Below are 15,479 nucleotides of genomic sequence, written 5' to 3'. Positions count from 1 at the left end.
CTGGGAACGTTCTCTCACAGGGAAGATTAATTCTCCCTAACAAGGACAAAAATAAAATCGATGCCGCAAAATGCAATCAAGTATTTTCACCAAATCTTACCCCTTTCTGTAAAAGAATCTTAAATGCCTTGGTTTGGTCAGGTTTCGGTAATTTCCATTGCTCCATCTGCAGGTGAAGGTTTCCTGCTCTGGAGAGCGGCATTCTATGATACTTGGTCTTTCCAAGGGAACTGTAGTGGAAAGAGGGAAAAGGAACAAATCAGGCTCCTGCCATACATGCTTTTCCAAGATTTGTACATGGTTCACAGTTGTCTCTCAAAATGACAGCCTCCACTCTGAAATCTTCGTCTCTTCCATGCCATTGAGAAAGATTATCTGAATGGATCAATAATAATTCAACGATGAGAAAGAGATCTTCAACATGTTCATCCATTCACAATAACCCCACTTCTCTGTTCACTTCAATGCTCCCCTTTTGTCCTAAAGATACCAATCTATGCTAGGGTCTTGAAGCTTTATTGACACAGATAAGAAAAGAAAGGTGGGGGTATGAAAGGGGGAGGAGTAGCATTGCACATCAGGGAAAATACGCAGCTGTGCTCAGGCAGGAAAGACCAGAGGGCTCATCTACTGAGGCTATATGGGCAGTGCTGAGGAATGGGAAAGGTATGACCACACTCATGGGGTTGTATTATAGACCATCCAATAGTCAGTGAGAATTGGAGGAGCAAAACTGTAGAGAGATAGCGGACAGTTGGTAGAAACATAAAGGTGTGATCATCGGGGATTTTAACTTTCCACATATTGACTGGGTCTCCCATCCTGTAAAAGGGCTGGATGGGTTGGAGTTTGTCAAATATGTTCAGAAAAGTTTTTTAAATCAACTAGAGAGAGAGTGCAATACTTGATCTCCTTTTAGGGAACGAGACAGGACAGGTGACAGAAGTATGTGTAGGGGAACATTTTGGGTCCGGGGATCATAATGCCATTAATTTCACGTGAATTATGGAGAAAGATAGGTCTGGGCCTCAGGTTGAGATTCTAAAGTGGAGAAAGGCCAATTTTGAGGAAATGAGAAAGGATCGAGAATGCATGGATTACGATGTTGTTTTTGGGCAAGGACGTGCGAGATAAGTGGAGGATCTTCAAAGGTGAAATTTTGAGATTACAGAGTTTGTATGTTCCTGTCAGGATTAAAGGCGAGGTTAGCAGGCAGAGGAAACCTTGGTTTTTGAGGGATATTTGGGATCTGGTTCAGAAGAAGAGAGAGGTGTATAACGTGTATCGGCAACACGGAGCAAATGAGGTACTTGTATGAGTCTAAAAAATGCAAGATAAACCTCAAGAAAGAAACCAGGGAGGTTAAAAGAAGACTTGACATTGCTTTGGGAGACAATGTGAAGGGAAATCCTCAGGGTTTCTACAGGTACATTAAGAGCGAAAGGATAGTCAGGGACAAAATGGGTCCCCTTGAAGATCAGTGGTCGGCTTTGTATGGAACCAAAAGAAGATGGGGTGGATCTTAATTTTTTTTTCATCAGTATTCACTCAGGAAACGGGAACAGGGTCGAGGGAAGTAAGGAAAACAAGCAGCGAGGTCATGAAACCCATACAGATTAAGGAGGAGGAAGTGCTTGCTGCCTTATAGCAAATAAGGGTGGATAAATCCCCAGGGCCTGACAAAATATTCCCTTAGACCTTGAGGGAGGCCAGTGTAGAAATTAGGGGTCCCTACAGAAATGTCCTTAGCGACGGGGGAGGTGCTGTAGGATTGGAGGGTAGATCACTTTGTTCCATTGTTTAAAAAAGGTTCCAAATGTAACCCTGGAAATGATAGGTTCATGAGCCTGACGTCAGTAGTAGGTAAATTATTGGAAGGTGTTCTAAGAGATCAGATGTACAATTATGTGGATAACCATGTGGTGAATCTATGCTGAGCTGTCAGTCTCCCACTGTGCCTAACCCCGCTTTACTGACATTGGACATGTATTATCTCTACCCCTTAAGACACTCCTCATGGGTATAACTGTGTATGCACCTATTGTCTTTCATTATTGTACCGTTAGTTTCTGCTAATAAAAGCCATGATTATTGTTTGACCACATCGTCTTTGTCTACTTTATTAGCAGAAATGGATGCAGCCCTCAAGCCAGAGTGGCTGATAATTGACCAGTCTGCCCCGATGGCCAGAGAAATTTTCAACCACTGGATTGCTTGTTTCGATTACGGCATGTCTCGAAACAACATGGTCGTTGAGGCGATAGAGTGGGGCCACCTGAATTCCCTACTGGGTGAGGTTTCTTTTGCTGTAATACAAGGAGCTACGACTCTGGCTATTGCCCGGAAACGCCTGACCGCTTACTATGTGGCGCCACGGAACGTGTTACTTGCTCGACACCAGTTGCTGACTAGACGCCAGAAACCCGTGGAAAGTGATGCTGCCTATGTACTGGCCCTCGACTCACTGGCAAATGAATGTGATGTCAGGGCAGTCAATGTGGAACACTCCAATGCTTTGAAGCTGGATGCTTTTGTCAATGGAATTTACTCCAGTTACATCCATCAGAGGCTACTAGAGACAGAGCCCCTGACCTATGTCCGGCAGTCACTCTAGCTAAAATACTGAGAAGTGCTATGCGGTCCAGTGAAATGCTGGAAACTGAAAGGGAAACATCCAGGAGTGCTGGAACTCCGAAGGGGAAAAAGGGGAAAATCCCTGGCAAATGCTACATCTGTGGTCAGAACTGGCACCCCAGACAGAAGTGCCTGGCTCGATTTGCTACCTGCAGCTACTGTGGGAAACATGGCCATTTCGCTAAAGCGTGTAGGGCAAAAAGTACTCCCACTGAGAAGAAGAAGAGAAGCGCCAAGCAAATTCATCCTGGAGCTGCAGGAATGGAAGACAACTAAGAAAGGGAGGAGTCTTCAGACGAGCAGGCTGAATCGACTTCAAGTGATGGTGAACTGAGATCAACTCAAACTTCCCCTGTGTTAGCTCAATTGACTGTAAAGCTTGGGGGTTGTTACGGACTGGAACAGTCAACTATGAAGGGGGAGGTGAATGGTGAGACTGTCGATTGCTTAATAGACTCCGGAAGCACTGACAGCTACATCCACGAGAAGATCGCCAAAGCCTTAAATTTTCAGAGATATCCAGCGAACCAAAGATATCGATGGCTTGTAGTGAACTTAAAAAAAACTATAGGGGATAGTGTAAAGTTACTTTGAACTTGCAGGGGCTGATTAGAGAGAGTGAGCATAGCTTTGTTTGTGTTAAGTCGTGTTTAACAAACTTTATAGAGTTTTTCAGGGAGGTTACCAAGGAAAGTTTAGTCAGGGCTTTGACAAGTCCCACAAGGGAGATTAGTCAGAAGGTTCAGATGCTAAGTATTCGTGGTGAAGTAATGAATTGCACTCAACAATGGTTGGACGGGAGAAGCCAGTGGTGGATGATGCTTCTAAGACTGGAGGCCTGTGACTAGTGGTGTGTCTCAAGGATCGGAGCTGGGACCATTATTTGTCATCTATATCAATGATCTGGATAATAATGTGGTAAATTGGATCAGCAAGTTTGCAGATGACACTAAGATTGGAGACGTTGTGGACAGTGAGGAAAATTTTCAAAGTTTGCATAGGGATCTGGACCAACTGGAAAAATTGGCTGGAAAATGACAGATGGACATACACAGTGAATGTTCGGGCACTGAGGAGTGGGGTAAAACAGAGGGATCTAGGAACACAGATATGTAATTCCCTGAAAGTGGCATCACAGGTGGACAGGGTTGTAAAGAGAGCTTTTGGCATCTTGGCCTTCATAAATCAAAGAGTTGGGATGCTATGGTAAAGTTGGATAAGACATCGGTGAGGCCTAATTTGGAGGATTGTGTGCAGTTTTGGTCACCGAACTACAGGAAAGATATCAATAAGATAGAAAAAGTGCAGAGAAGATTTACTAGGATGTTGCCTGGACTTCAGGAACTGAGTTACAAGGAAAGGTTAAACAGGTTAGGACTTTATTCCCTGCAGCGTAGAAGAATGAGGGGAGATTTGATAGTTATTTATATTATGAGGGGGAGAGACAGAGTAAATGTAGATGGGCTTTGTCCACCGAGGGGAGGTGAGATACAAACCAGAGGACATGGGAAAAGTTTAGGGGGAACATGAGGAGAAACTTCTTCACAAAGAGAGTGGTGGGAGTGTGGAATGAGCTGCCAGCTGAGGTGGTGAATGTGGGCTCAATTGTAACATTTAAGAAGCATTTGGTCAGGTACATGGATGGGAGGGGAACAGAGGGTTATGGACTGGGTGCAGGTCAGTGGGACTAGGAAAAGAATTGTTTGACACAGTCTAGAAGGGCTGAAGGTCCTCTTTATGTGCTTTAATGGTCGATAGTTCTATGGTTCTAATGCAAGATTTAAAAAAAAACTATAAAAAGCAGAAAAAAACTCTTGGCTCCATCGTATGGGCTCAGCGGCTGATGGACCCCGCACGGGCTGCTGGAGACTGGCTCATGGGAACCAGGTATCGGAGCTGAGGTTTGAGAGGGTGCCGAGGGCAAGAAGGTTTCCTGATAGTGTTGGAGGTTCAGATCTGAAGCTTGGGTGGGTGATGGATCGAACAGGAATCTGTGTGGCTGCAGAGGCTGCGGAAGGTAAATCCACAGACACTCAGTGACTCTGAAGGGACTCTCTTTTGCTTCTTTTCTCCCGTACTGCATGGGGCGCTGACGACACCAATGGCGACTCTTTGCCTTATAGCAGGCAGAAGGCAATTTCATGTAATATTATGTTCTGTGCTATTACATGACAAAGAAGGAATCTTGAATTTCAAATGAGACAAATGCAAAGATTCACTTTACTGTGATTGGATGACTGATTATGTTCTCACTAACCTATGATGGAGAATTCATTTTCGGCAGGGAAACAGCAGCTTTGCCAATCGTCCCCTATTCTAAGCAAGCCCTAACGCCGTCATTACTACCCCCACCACAACCCTGATCAACTGGAACAAGGCCAGTCAGTTGTTCACTGCCAAACTCATACAATCTTTAAACAACGGTGCAAAAGTTTTTTGAGTGCACACTCCAACAATTTCTGGATTCCATACGCTCATGTAATCGATGAATGTTTTGGACATCACTTTTGGGCCAAAAAAGATTGTGGTGTCGACTTTAACACGGGTCATACTTTTGACCTTGAGGGAGTACCTGCAACGTTCAAGGCGTCGGGAGGTCGGATGAGCAGGTGGCCAGTACTGGGTGGTAAGTCCGCAGTTGGATCGCTGGGAGCACGGATGAGCGGGCAGCTGGGGCAAAGATCTGCTGTTGAGGTGTCGGGACTGGGATGAGTGGGCAGTCCGGGCCAAAATTTGGGGGGTGGGGGGAGTGTCAACTATTAAATCAGTATTGACCATTAATCAAGTATACATGAATTTTAAAGTTCACCTCACCTTCTATTGATTGCGGTGTAGGCAGGAAAACATTTAAAATGTGGCTGAATTCACTGAAATGACCAATATTAAGGTAAATGCATCTTAGTCGGATAACGTAATCTTCCCCTGTTGCAAATCTGTAGAGGGGCTGAGGAGGCTTTTGACCAGGTAAGATTTCAACCTGCAGAGAGAGAGAGAGAAAATGAGAAAATATGGCCAATTACCACAAGACCTAGGAGCAGAAATAGGCCATTCAGCCCATCGAGCCTGCACCACCATTTCATGGTGCAGCACAGTTAGCGTAGCAGCTACCAAACTGAACCTTACAGTACCAGCAATAAGGCTGATGTCGTCTCGAGGCGAGGAACACCCTCTGGCGGCGGGCTGCTGGCAACTCGAGGAGAGCAATGCCCACTGGCTACGGGCTGCAGGCCACTCGAGGAGAGCAATGCCCACTGGCTACGGGCTGCAGGCCACTCGAGGGTAGGAAACCCCTCAGGTGGCGCTGTGCTGGCAAATCGCGGTGAAGAAATCCCCACAGGCGTCGGGCTGCTGGTCACTCGAGGCGATGAACACCGACAGACGGAGGGCTGCTGACCTCTTGAGGCTAGGAACCCCCGCAGGCGGCAGACTGCTGTCGACTCGAGGCGAGGAACCCCCACAGACTACGGGTTACTGGCGCCTCGAGGCTTGGAAACACCGCAGGTGGTGGTCTGCTTGCAACTCGAGCCAAGGAAGCCAAGCAGGCTGCAGGTAGTTCGGGACTAGAGGCGAGGAAACCCATAAGCTACGACCTCCAGCAACTCGAGCGAGGAACCCCCACAGGCTACAGGCTGCTGGAGACGTGATGCAAGGAACCCCCTTAGGCGGCGGGTTACTGGCGCCTCGAGGCGAGGAAACACCGCAGGTGGTGGTCTGCTTGCAACTCAAGGCGAGGAAGCCACACAGGCTGCAGGTAGTTGGCAACTAGAGGCGAGTAAACCCACAGGCCATGGCCTCCAGCGACTCGAGCGAGGAACCCCCACAGGTTACGGGCTGCTGGTGACTTGAGACAATGAACCCCTCGCAGGTAATGGGCTGCTGGCAACTCAAGGCAAGGATCCCACTCAGGCTGTGGACTGCTGGCGACATGCTGAAGGGGCACCGAGTTATGGAATTAGGATGGTAGACAGTGCCAAGGGCTTCTTGATCATGTTGGAGGTTCGGATCTGGTGCTCGGGCGGCCAATGAATTGAAGACGATTCTGTGCGGCTGCAGAGGCTGCGGGAGGATTGGAGGCGAATCCACGGACACTCAGTGACTCTGAAGGGACTCTCCTTTGCTTCTCTTTCTCTTGTACTGTAAGGGGCGCCGGGCAATTTCTGCTGATAGCGAACTAAAGGCAATTTCGTGTCATATTACACGTTTTATTACAGGACAATAACGGAATTTTGAATCAAATGTAATGTCATGAACAATTCTTTAATTTTTTTTGTTTGGCAGCAATAGTTTTATGTCGTACAAGGTGCAAAATCACTATAAATTACAATTCCATTATTATAATATTCAAATAAATAAGTAACTAGTGCAAAATCACAGATAAAACTGAGGTACTGTCTGTGGTTCATTGACTGTTCAGAAATCCGATGGCAGTGGGGACAAAGCTGGATTGGAACAGTTGGGTGTTCGTCTTCAGGCTCCTGCACACCTTACTAAGTCAACATGGAGAGTGGAAGGAAAGAGTTGGGGCAGAGACAAAACCCAAATACCACCATAGAACATTACAGCACAGAAACAGACCCTTTGGGCCTGCGCCAGTCTATTATTCTGCCTCGTCTCACTGACCTGCACTTGGACCACAATCCACGTACCTGTCCAAATTCTTCTTCAATGTTAAAAGTGAGCCCGTATTCACCACTTCAGCTGGCAGCTAGTTCCACACTCCCACCATTCTCTGTGTGAAGAAGTTCCCCCTAAACCTCCCCTTTCACCCTCTGGTTTGTACCTCTCCGACCCTCAGTGGAAAAAGCCTATCTACATTTATTCTGCCTGTCCCCCTCATAATTTTACCTGAAGTCCGGGCAACATCCCAGTAAATCTCTGCACTCTCTCTATCTTATTGATATCTTTCCTGTAGTTTGGTGACCAAGATTGCACACAATGTTCCAAATTTGGCCTCACCAATGTCTCATATAACTTTACCATAACATCCCAATTCCTGCACTCAATGGCTTGATTTACAAAGACCAATATGCCAAAATCTTTCTATCCACATTTCAGGGAATTCTGTATCTGTATTCCCAGGTCCCTCTGTTCTTCCGCACTCCTCACTGCCATAGTGTTTACCGTGTACGTCCTTTCTTGGTTTGTCTTTCCAAAATACAACACCTCACACTTGTCTGCATTAAATTCCATCAGCCATTTTTCAGCCCATTTTTCCAGCTGGCCCTGATCCCTCTGCAAGTTTTTATAAACCTTTATACCCCCCACCCCTCATTCTCCATTGCTCCAAGGAGAAAAGTCCCAGCCTTCCATTTCCTCTCATACCTCAAGCCCTGCAGTCATGGTGAATCTCTTCAGCCCACTCTCCAAGCTTCATTGCAGTCTTCCATCGACGCAGAAATTCCAATCAAACCCCGTGCAGATTCACAAGGGAAGCATTGCTTCCCTTCGAAGGACTGTTGGGGCTCCTGAATGGTGGTGAGGGAGGGGTTGTGGGGCACAAAGGGTCATCTACTGCATTTGATGCTCCTGTTGTGGCCTCCTCTACATTGAAGAGACTGGACACTGACCGGGAGATGGTTTCATTTCACTGTTGCAATAACAGTGGCCGACCATTTTAATTCCGCACACCATTCCCACAGTGACATATCCATAGCCTCATGCAATAACAGCAAATTGGAGTAACCTTATATTCCATCTGGGTGTTCTGCAACCAGACGGTATTAGCCTCGACTTCTCCAGTTTCAGTTCAGCATCTCCTCTGAGCCTCTCTCTATCCCTACCCCTCTGTCTCCTTTCCTCCTGCTCCCCATTCCCCCATTCAGAGAGTTAACCCTCCCAATCACTTCTCTTCTATACCCCCATTCCTATCCATCAGTGACCTCTTACCTGTCAGCCAGTTCTCCTCCCACTGCCTCCGCCCTCTCCGCACCCACCCCCCCATTCAGAGAAATAACCCTCCCCATCACTTCTCTTCTATCCCCCCCATTCCTATCCATCGGTGATCTCTTACCTGTCAGCCAGTTCTCCTCCCACTGCCTCCATCCTCTCCGCACCCCCCCCACCACGTTTTTATTCACGTGCCCTGCTGATCTTTGCTCATTCTTTGACAAAGGGCTCACGCCTGAAACATTGGTCACCCTTTACATCACAGGTCCTCAAACCTTTCGGACCATTGACCCCTTCATAGAATTTATGATACCTCGTTGACCCACAGCATGGGGGGGATGGCAGTGGCACTGGCCGAGGGGAGGGGGGGGGCGGCATTGGATGCATACCTCCTTATTCTCTACTGTCAGTCCTTCACTCTCTACTTCTTAAGAAGCCGAAGCTAAGTATAACATGGTGGCCACCGAGGCCAGCTCTTGTGAGGTTGGCCACCCCTGCCAGAGGCACTATTTTCTAAAGTTAAATTGACCCCTCCTCCAACCCCGTCGTTATCAACCCCGTGGCATTTATTGACCTCCCCTGGGTTGTCCCATTGACCCCCCTAGGAGTCGATATCACCACTTAGGACGCTGCCTGAGCTGTTGAGTCTCTCCAGCATGTTTGAGTGTTGCACTACAATCTCAGCACCTCCAGACTTCCCTGTTTAACTAGGACACTTCCGAGCCTACTCCAAACCTCGTGACACTCCCGAACTCCCACAGCTGGAATTACTCTTTCCTGCTTAATTTTGGAGGAGCCAAGAGGAACATTTAAAGCGACTGGTGGAAACCATGCACCACGTGATTTTCACAATCAAGAATCAAGACCACAGATCTTAACCGGAAGTAAGGCATCTGTTACCAGTCAAAGATCCCCACTTTTGGCATTTAAAGTACCTACCACATTCCAGTGATCGCTCTCGCTGGGTTTATACTGGATTTCACATTTATGTGGGATCCGTCCAGAGCTGGTATCAGCATTAGCTGAAATTTCCCACCACAACTGTATGTCCATGAACAACCCTGACTGGCTGATGTTCAAGAGTGACCAGTTCAGGGAGATTGGAGCATCAGGTTTTACTAAAAGAAAAGAATGCAAAATGTTAGACTGAATGCCAGTGACACAGTAAAATTGGTGATGTACACAGAGGTTCACAAGGATGATTCTGGGAATGAAAGGGTTATCATGTGAGGAGCGTTTGACAGCTCTTGGCCTGTACTCGTTGGAATTTAGGAGAATGAGTGGGGTTGTTGATGGATGTGAACAGAGTGTTTCCCACAGTGGGGGAACCCAGGACAAGAGGGTCCAACTTCAGGATAGAAGGGCGTCCGCTTAGAACAGAGATACGGAGGAATTTCTTCAGCCAGAGGGTGGTGAATCTGTGGAATTTGTTGCCACAGGTAGTTGTGGAGACCAGGTCATTGGGTGTAGTTAAAGCAGAGATGGACAGATCCTTGATTAGCCAGGGACTCAAAGGTAATGGAGAGAAGGCCGGGCAGTGGGGCCAAGTGGGAAAATGGATCAACTCATGATTAAATGGTTGGGCAGACTCGATGTACTGAATGGCCTATTTCTGCTCCTATGTTTTATGGTCCTATAGCAGCTCGTTTAAGGTTACAACACAACTGGGAATGTGGACAAAGAAAAGGCAGGTGAAATTTATCTCTAACGAGTGTCAAGTGATGTATTTTTGGAAGTTAAATGAGGCCAGGACAAACATAGTGATGAATAAGTCCCTGGGACACAAGCACAGAGTTCTCTCCATGTGGCATCAATGATGGATACGTTGGAGAAGACAGTGAATGGGATGTTTGCCTTCATTAGCCAAGATATCAACTGCAGGCATCAAGACATCATGTCACAAAAGCTCACAAACCTGGTCAGACCGCACTTGGAGCACGGTGTGCAGTTTTGGAAGCCACGCTGCAGGAAAGGAGCGAATAAGAAAGAGAGGGTCCAAAATGTTCTTCAGCCAGAGGGTGGCGAACCTCTGGAATCTGCTGTGGAGGCCATGTCGTTGGGTGTATTTAAGGCAGAGATTGACAGGTATCTGAATAGTCAAAGGTTATGGGGAGAAGGCCGGGGAAAGGGATTGAGTGGGAAAATGGATCAGCTCATGATGGAATGGCGTGGCAGACTCGATGGGCCATACGGCCTACTTCTGCTCCTATGCCTTATGGTTTTGTTTCTAAAAAGAGTCTCAAGCCTGGGGCTGGGGCTAATTATGAAGATTGTGCAGGTTAGGACCTAAATTGATTTTCCCTAAATCAAAGGAAGTTCAGAGCTGATCTTATGGAGGTTTATAAAATGATGAGGGGTAAATGTAAGGTCACAGAGCAGTAGCTCTCCTTCTTTTTCTCTTCGGTCCTGCTCCACTCCAGGTCACGAACTGTGGATAAGTCACTGGTAAGGTGTGCACTACGCAGGGATTCCCATGTTAAACAAGGAACAACAGGTAGTGTTTTTGTAATCCTTGGTTGTTATGTCTGTTGCTAGTATCAGTGGTGTTAAGTCCGATATGACTGATTATCCTGTGTTGTGTGATTGAGAGCACTAATGTGTATTCTCCCTGTTGCGATCCCCTTGCGTATGTTTTAATAAAGATCCTGCCTGTGTCCAGTCTCGTTGCTCTTTGAACCCATCAAACTATCCCCTTCCCACACAACATAGGTCATTTAAAACTGGAGGGCAGAGGTATAAGGTGAGAGGTTCACTCACCATGTGGTTTGAATCTTGAATAAACTGGCAGAGGTGTTGGAGGCTGGAGCAGTAATATTTAGAAGGTATCTGGACAGTCCCGTGAATGAGAAGAGCATGGAAGGATTTGGAAAGTGCGATTAATTTAGAGAGGCATGATGGACATCGGTGATGGACACCGGTGATGGCACCGTTTCTGTAATGTACGACGCTCTTGGGAGTCCTTGTGTAGGATACCCTAAAGGTTGACCTCCAGGTGGAGTCAGTGGGAAGAAGGCAAATGTAGTGTGGCGTTCATATCTAGAGGAATGGGATACAAGAACAGGGATGGGATGGTGAGGCTTTATAAGGCACTGGTGAGTCCTCACAGAGTACAGGGTGCAGTTTTGGGCTCCTTATTCAGGAAAGGATGTGCTGGCATTGGAGAGGGTTCAGAGAAGATTCACAAGAATTATTCCCTGGAATGAAGAGATTAGGGTGTGAGAAACATTTGATGGCCCTTGGACTGGACTCCAAGGCTTGGAGTTCAGATGAATGAGGGGGAACCTCATAGAAGCATTTTCAATGTTGAATGGCCTGGACAGAGGAGATGTGGCAAAGTTGTTTCCCATGGTAGAGGTGTTGGACCAGAGGGCCCAACTTCAGGATTGAGGGCACCCATTTAAAACAGAGATGCGGAGGAATTTCCTTAGCCAGAGAGAGGTGAAGCTCTGGAACTTATGAAGGCCAAGATGCCAAAAGCTCTCTTTACAACCCTATCCATCTGTGACAGAGAAGATTTACTAGGATGTTACCCATACTTCACAATCCAAGTTACAGTGAAAGGTTACACAGGTTAGGACTTTATGCCCTGGAGCACAGAAGAATGAGGGGAGATTTGATTGAGGTATTTAAAATTATGAGGGGGACAGAAAGAGTAGGTCAGCTTTTTCCACTGAGGGCAGGTGAGATACAAACCAGAGGACATGGGTTAAGGGTGAAGAGGAAAGGTTTAAGGGGAACTTCTTCACACAGAGAGTGGTGGTGGTGTTGTGGAACGAGCTGCCAGCTGAAGTGGTGAATGCATGCTCAGTTTTAAAATTTAATAATAACTTGGACAGGTACATGGATAGGAGGGGGATGGAGGGCTATGGACTGGGTGCAGGTCAGTGGGACTAGGCAGGATAATAGCTCAGCACAGCCTAGAAGAGCCGAAGGGTCTGTTTCTGTGCCGCAATGACCAATGGCTCTAGAGGTTGCAGGGAGGTTAGCGGGGAGATGAGTTTGAGAACTGGCACAAACTCAGGAACCTCTATTGTCATGAGGCCACACAATTTAAAATTGCTGACTTTGCTTGAGTCACTGGCATCTCACACAGGAACATTTTCTGTGGCTAATGCCGAACGTTGACAATAGATAATGGAACACGTTCTAACCTTGGTTTCTCTTTCACACAGTCAAACTGAAACACACTCAGCTTAGCAATTACTTGCAAAGTTACAGAATAAATTCACTCCTTGATTCCACTTAACCGTTCCTTATTTACCAATGTCAGTGAGAATAAAACATCGATGGTCATATGTGATGTTGTTAGATTTTAGTTGGACGCAGTATTCAGTCTCTGAAGTGTGGGTTTGATTGAAGTAACAGCTGTTCTCTCTGCTGAGATAGTTTGGACACTCACTCCAGTTGCCATTTTTCCTGGACAGAAAATAACAATCATTCATCAGTCTTCATACTAATCAACACTTATGTCAAGTGTAACGAGCCCAAAGGACCCCAAAACCCAGCTGAAATAGATATTCACCTCGACAAATGGTGCTTTTAATTATCTTTAAACATGAAAACAGAATCAAACTTTAACTTATCACTAATAACTTAACTAACCCAACTAAACCCCCTTCTAATTCTAAGTATTTCAAATAAAGTGTGTAACCTTCTCTAAATTTACCAAGTTATCTCCCAAAACTATTTCTAAATATTCCATCACACAAGAACAACTCTAGTCAGTTAAACACTATTTGGTTCAGAACACCAAATAATCATGCAAATTACAAGACTGAGTCATACGGCACTTTCAGGTGGCCAATTGGCCTGCTTGTAAAGCCGCATATTTTGGCAAAATGCGACTGTGGGAAGGCCTCGTGAATGTGCAGGAGACGCCTGCAAGGCAAGTTTGGTAACCCTCCTCCGAGAGGGATAATCCCCACAGCACTAAAAGCGGCTGCATTCGGATGACAGTCAGCTGGCCAGTGCTTGACAGCTCCTCTCCCAATCCCCATGCTGTCGGGCGGCCGGCGCAGGGACATCCCCACAATGATCCCGTTGCCCCGCTCTCTCCCCACTCACAAAATCAGTCCCCACACTGTCGGGCAGTCGGCGCGGGCTGTCCCCACACTGTCGTGACTGATTTCGGGAGTGGGGAGAAGGGGGCTGGAGCGGCCGGCGGGGGAGAAGGGGGCTGGCCAAAACAATGCTGGTACCCAACTCAAGCGCCTCCTTCAAGCCGCTCCAGCCCCCATACTCACCTGCTGATGTTCCAGCTTCCTCCCCCGCCGGCCGCTCCAGCCCCGTGAGTGGGGAGAGAGTGGGACAGCGGGATCAGTGTGGGGATGTCCCCACACTGATAGCCCGCGCTGGCTGTTCCAGCTGACAGCCAGCCATCCTGAATTGACAGCCCAAGGAACAGGAGCCGGAATGCGCTCAGATGCACATCCCAGCGCAGCTGTCCTTTCAGGTGGCCAGCGCTGTGCTTTCAACGCTGCCACCTGAACGTCAATTTAAAGGGCCGCTTCTGCTTCTTCAGGCGCATTCTTAGCGGAGAATCCACCTGAAAAAACAGGATGAGAACAGACTCACAGACACCAACCTGCCCATGCCGAACTACGCCTGCTTTAATCCCACTTGCCCACATTAGGCCCAGGCCCCTCCAATCCCCTCCCATTCACGGAGTTATCCCAGTGTTCCTTGAATTTCAAATTTAAATCGTTAACAGCACCGTACTAGGGCCTTTTGGCCCACGAGTAATTACATCCAATTAACCTACAATCCCCAGTACGTTTGAAGGATGTGAGGAAACCGGAGCCCCCGGGGAAAACTGATGCAGACACAAGAGAATGTACAAACTCCTTACAGACAGCGTGGGATTCAAAATACACACATATAAATATATATATATTTATGTACGCACACACACACGAACACGCACGCACGCACGCACGCACACACACACATGCACACACACACACACACACACACACACACACACACACTATCTAGCCCTTGGTATTTATTATGCTTTTTACTGAGTTGACGTATTTTGGGGCAGTTTGTGTACCAGTGTGCCTGCAGTAAGGAAGAATTTTGCTGTATCTGTACATTGTACTCATGTATATGACCGTAAACTCTCATGACTCATGTTCAGGAGAACTGTGGAAGGTGGAAAGGAGGTGAGCATCTGGTGTCATAGCAGACACAAGACGTTCATCTTCCTGGACATACTCTCTCAAGTCCAAAGGTGCAGGAAGCAAGCGGTTAATGCAAGGAATCAAGGCTCAAGAATCTGGAGGTAATGCTCCATCACGGTAGACACAGACTAAAGAGAGAGAAGACAGTGAAGATAATAAAATGCTATTTGTTAAATAGTCGAGCAAGTATAAAATAACTTATCAACCTGTTCAAATACATCGAATGTTACAGGACATGTTCTTTTCTTTGGCTTGGCTTCGCGGATGAAGATTTATGGAGGGGGTAAAAAGTCCACGTCAGCTGCAGGCTCGTTTGTGGCTGACAAGTCCGATGCGGGACAGGCAGACACGGTTGCAGCGGTTGCAGGGGAAAATTGGTTGGTTGGGGTTGGGTGTTGGGTTTTTCCTCCTTTGTCTTTTGTCAGTGAGGTGGGCTCTGCGGTCTTCTTCAAAGGAGGTTGCTGCCCGCCAAACTGTGAGGCGCCAAGATGCACGGTTTGAGGCGTTATCAGCCCACTGGCGGTGGTCAATGTGGCAGGCACCAAGAGATTTCTTTAGGCAGTCCTTGTACCTTTTCTTTGGTGCACCTCTGTCACGGTGGCCAGTGGAGAGCTCGCCATATAACACGATCTTGGGAAGGCGATGGTCCTCCATTCTGGAGACGTGACCCATCCAGCGCAGCTGGATCTTCAGCAGCGTGGACTCGATGCTGTCGACCTCTGCCATCTCGAGTACTTCGACGTTAGGGATGAAAGCGCTCCAATGGATGTTGAGGAT

General features: G+C 47.2%; 1 protein-coding gene across 2 annotated transcripts in view; it reads right to left on the bottom strand.

Moving 5' to 3' along the window:
- ghra (growth hormone receptor a) overlaps nucleotides 1-15,479 on the bottom strand; it is a 150,603-nt gene that overhangs the window by 55,659 nt on the left and 79,465 nt on the right. For both annotated transcript variants that reach the window (XM_069884129.1, XM_069884139.1), the window contains exons 3-6: nucleotides 12,782-12,936; nucleotides 9,460-9,638; nucleotides 5,449-5,611; nucleotides 101-230 (exon numbers count right to left, since the gene is read on the bottom strand). In XM_069884129.1, coding sequence (XP_069740230.1) covers nucleotides 101-230; nucleotides 5,449-5,611; nucleotides 9,460-9,638; nucleotides 12,782-12,936 — 627 coding nt within the window. The remainder of the gene's footprint in view (nucleotides 1-100; nucleotides 231-5,448; nucleotides 5,612-9,459; nucleotides 9,639-12,781; nucleotides 12,937-15,479) is intronic.

Source organism: Narcine bancroftii, chromosome 1, assembly GCF_036971445.1.
Source record: "Narcine bancroftii isolate sNarBan1 chromosome 1, sNarBan1.hap1, whole genome shotgun sequence".
Taxonomy (NCBI): domain Eukaryota; kingdom Metazoa; phylum Chordata; class Chondrichthyes; order Torpediniformes; family Narcinidae; genus Narcine; species Narcine bancroftii.
Note: the sequence above shows the minus strand (reverse complement) of the source record. Positions and strands in the feature narration are given on the sequence as shown.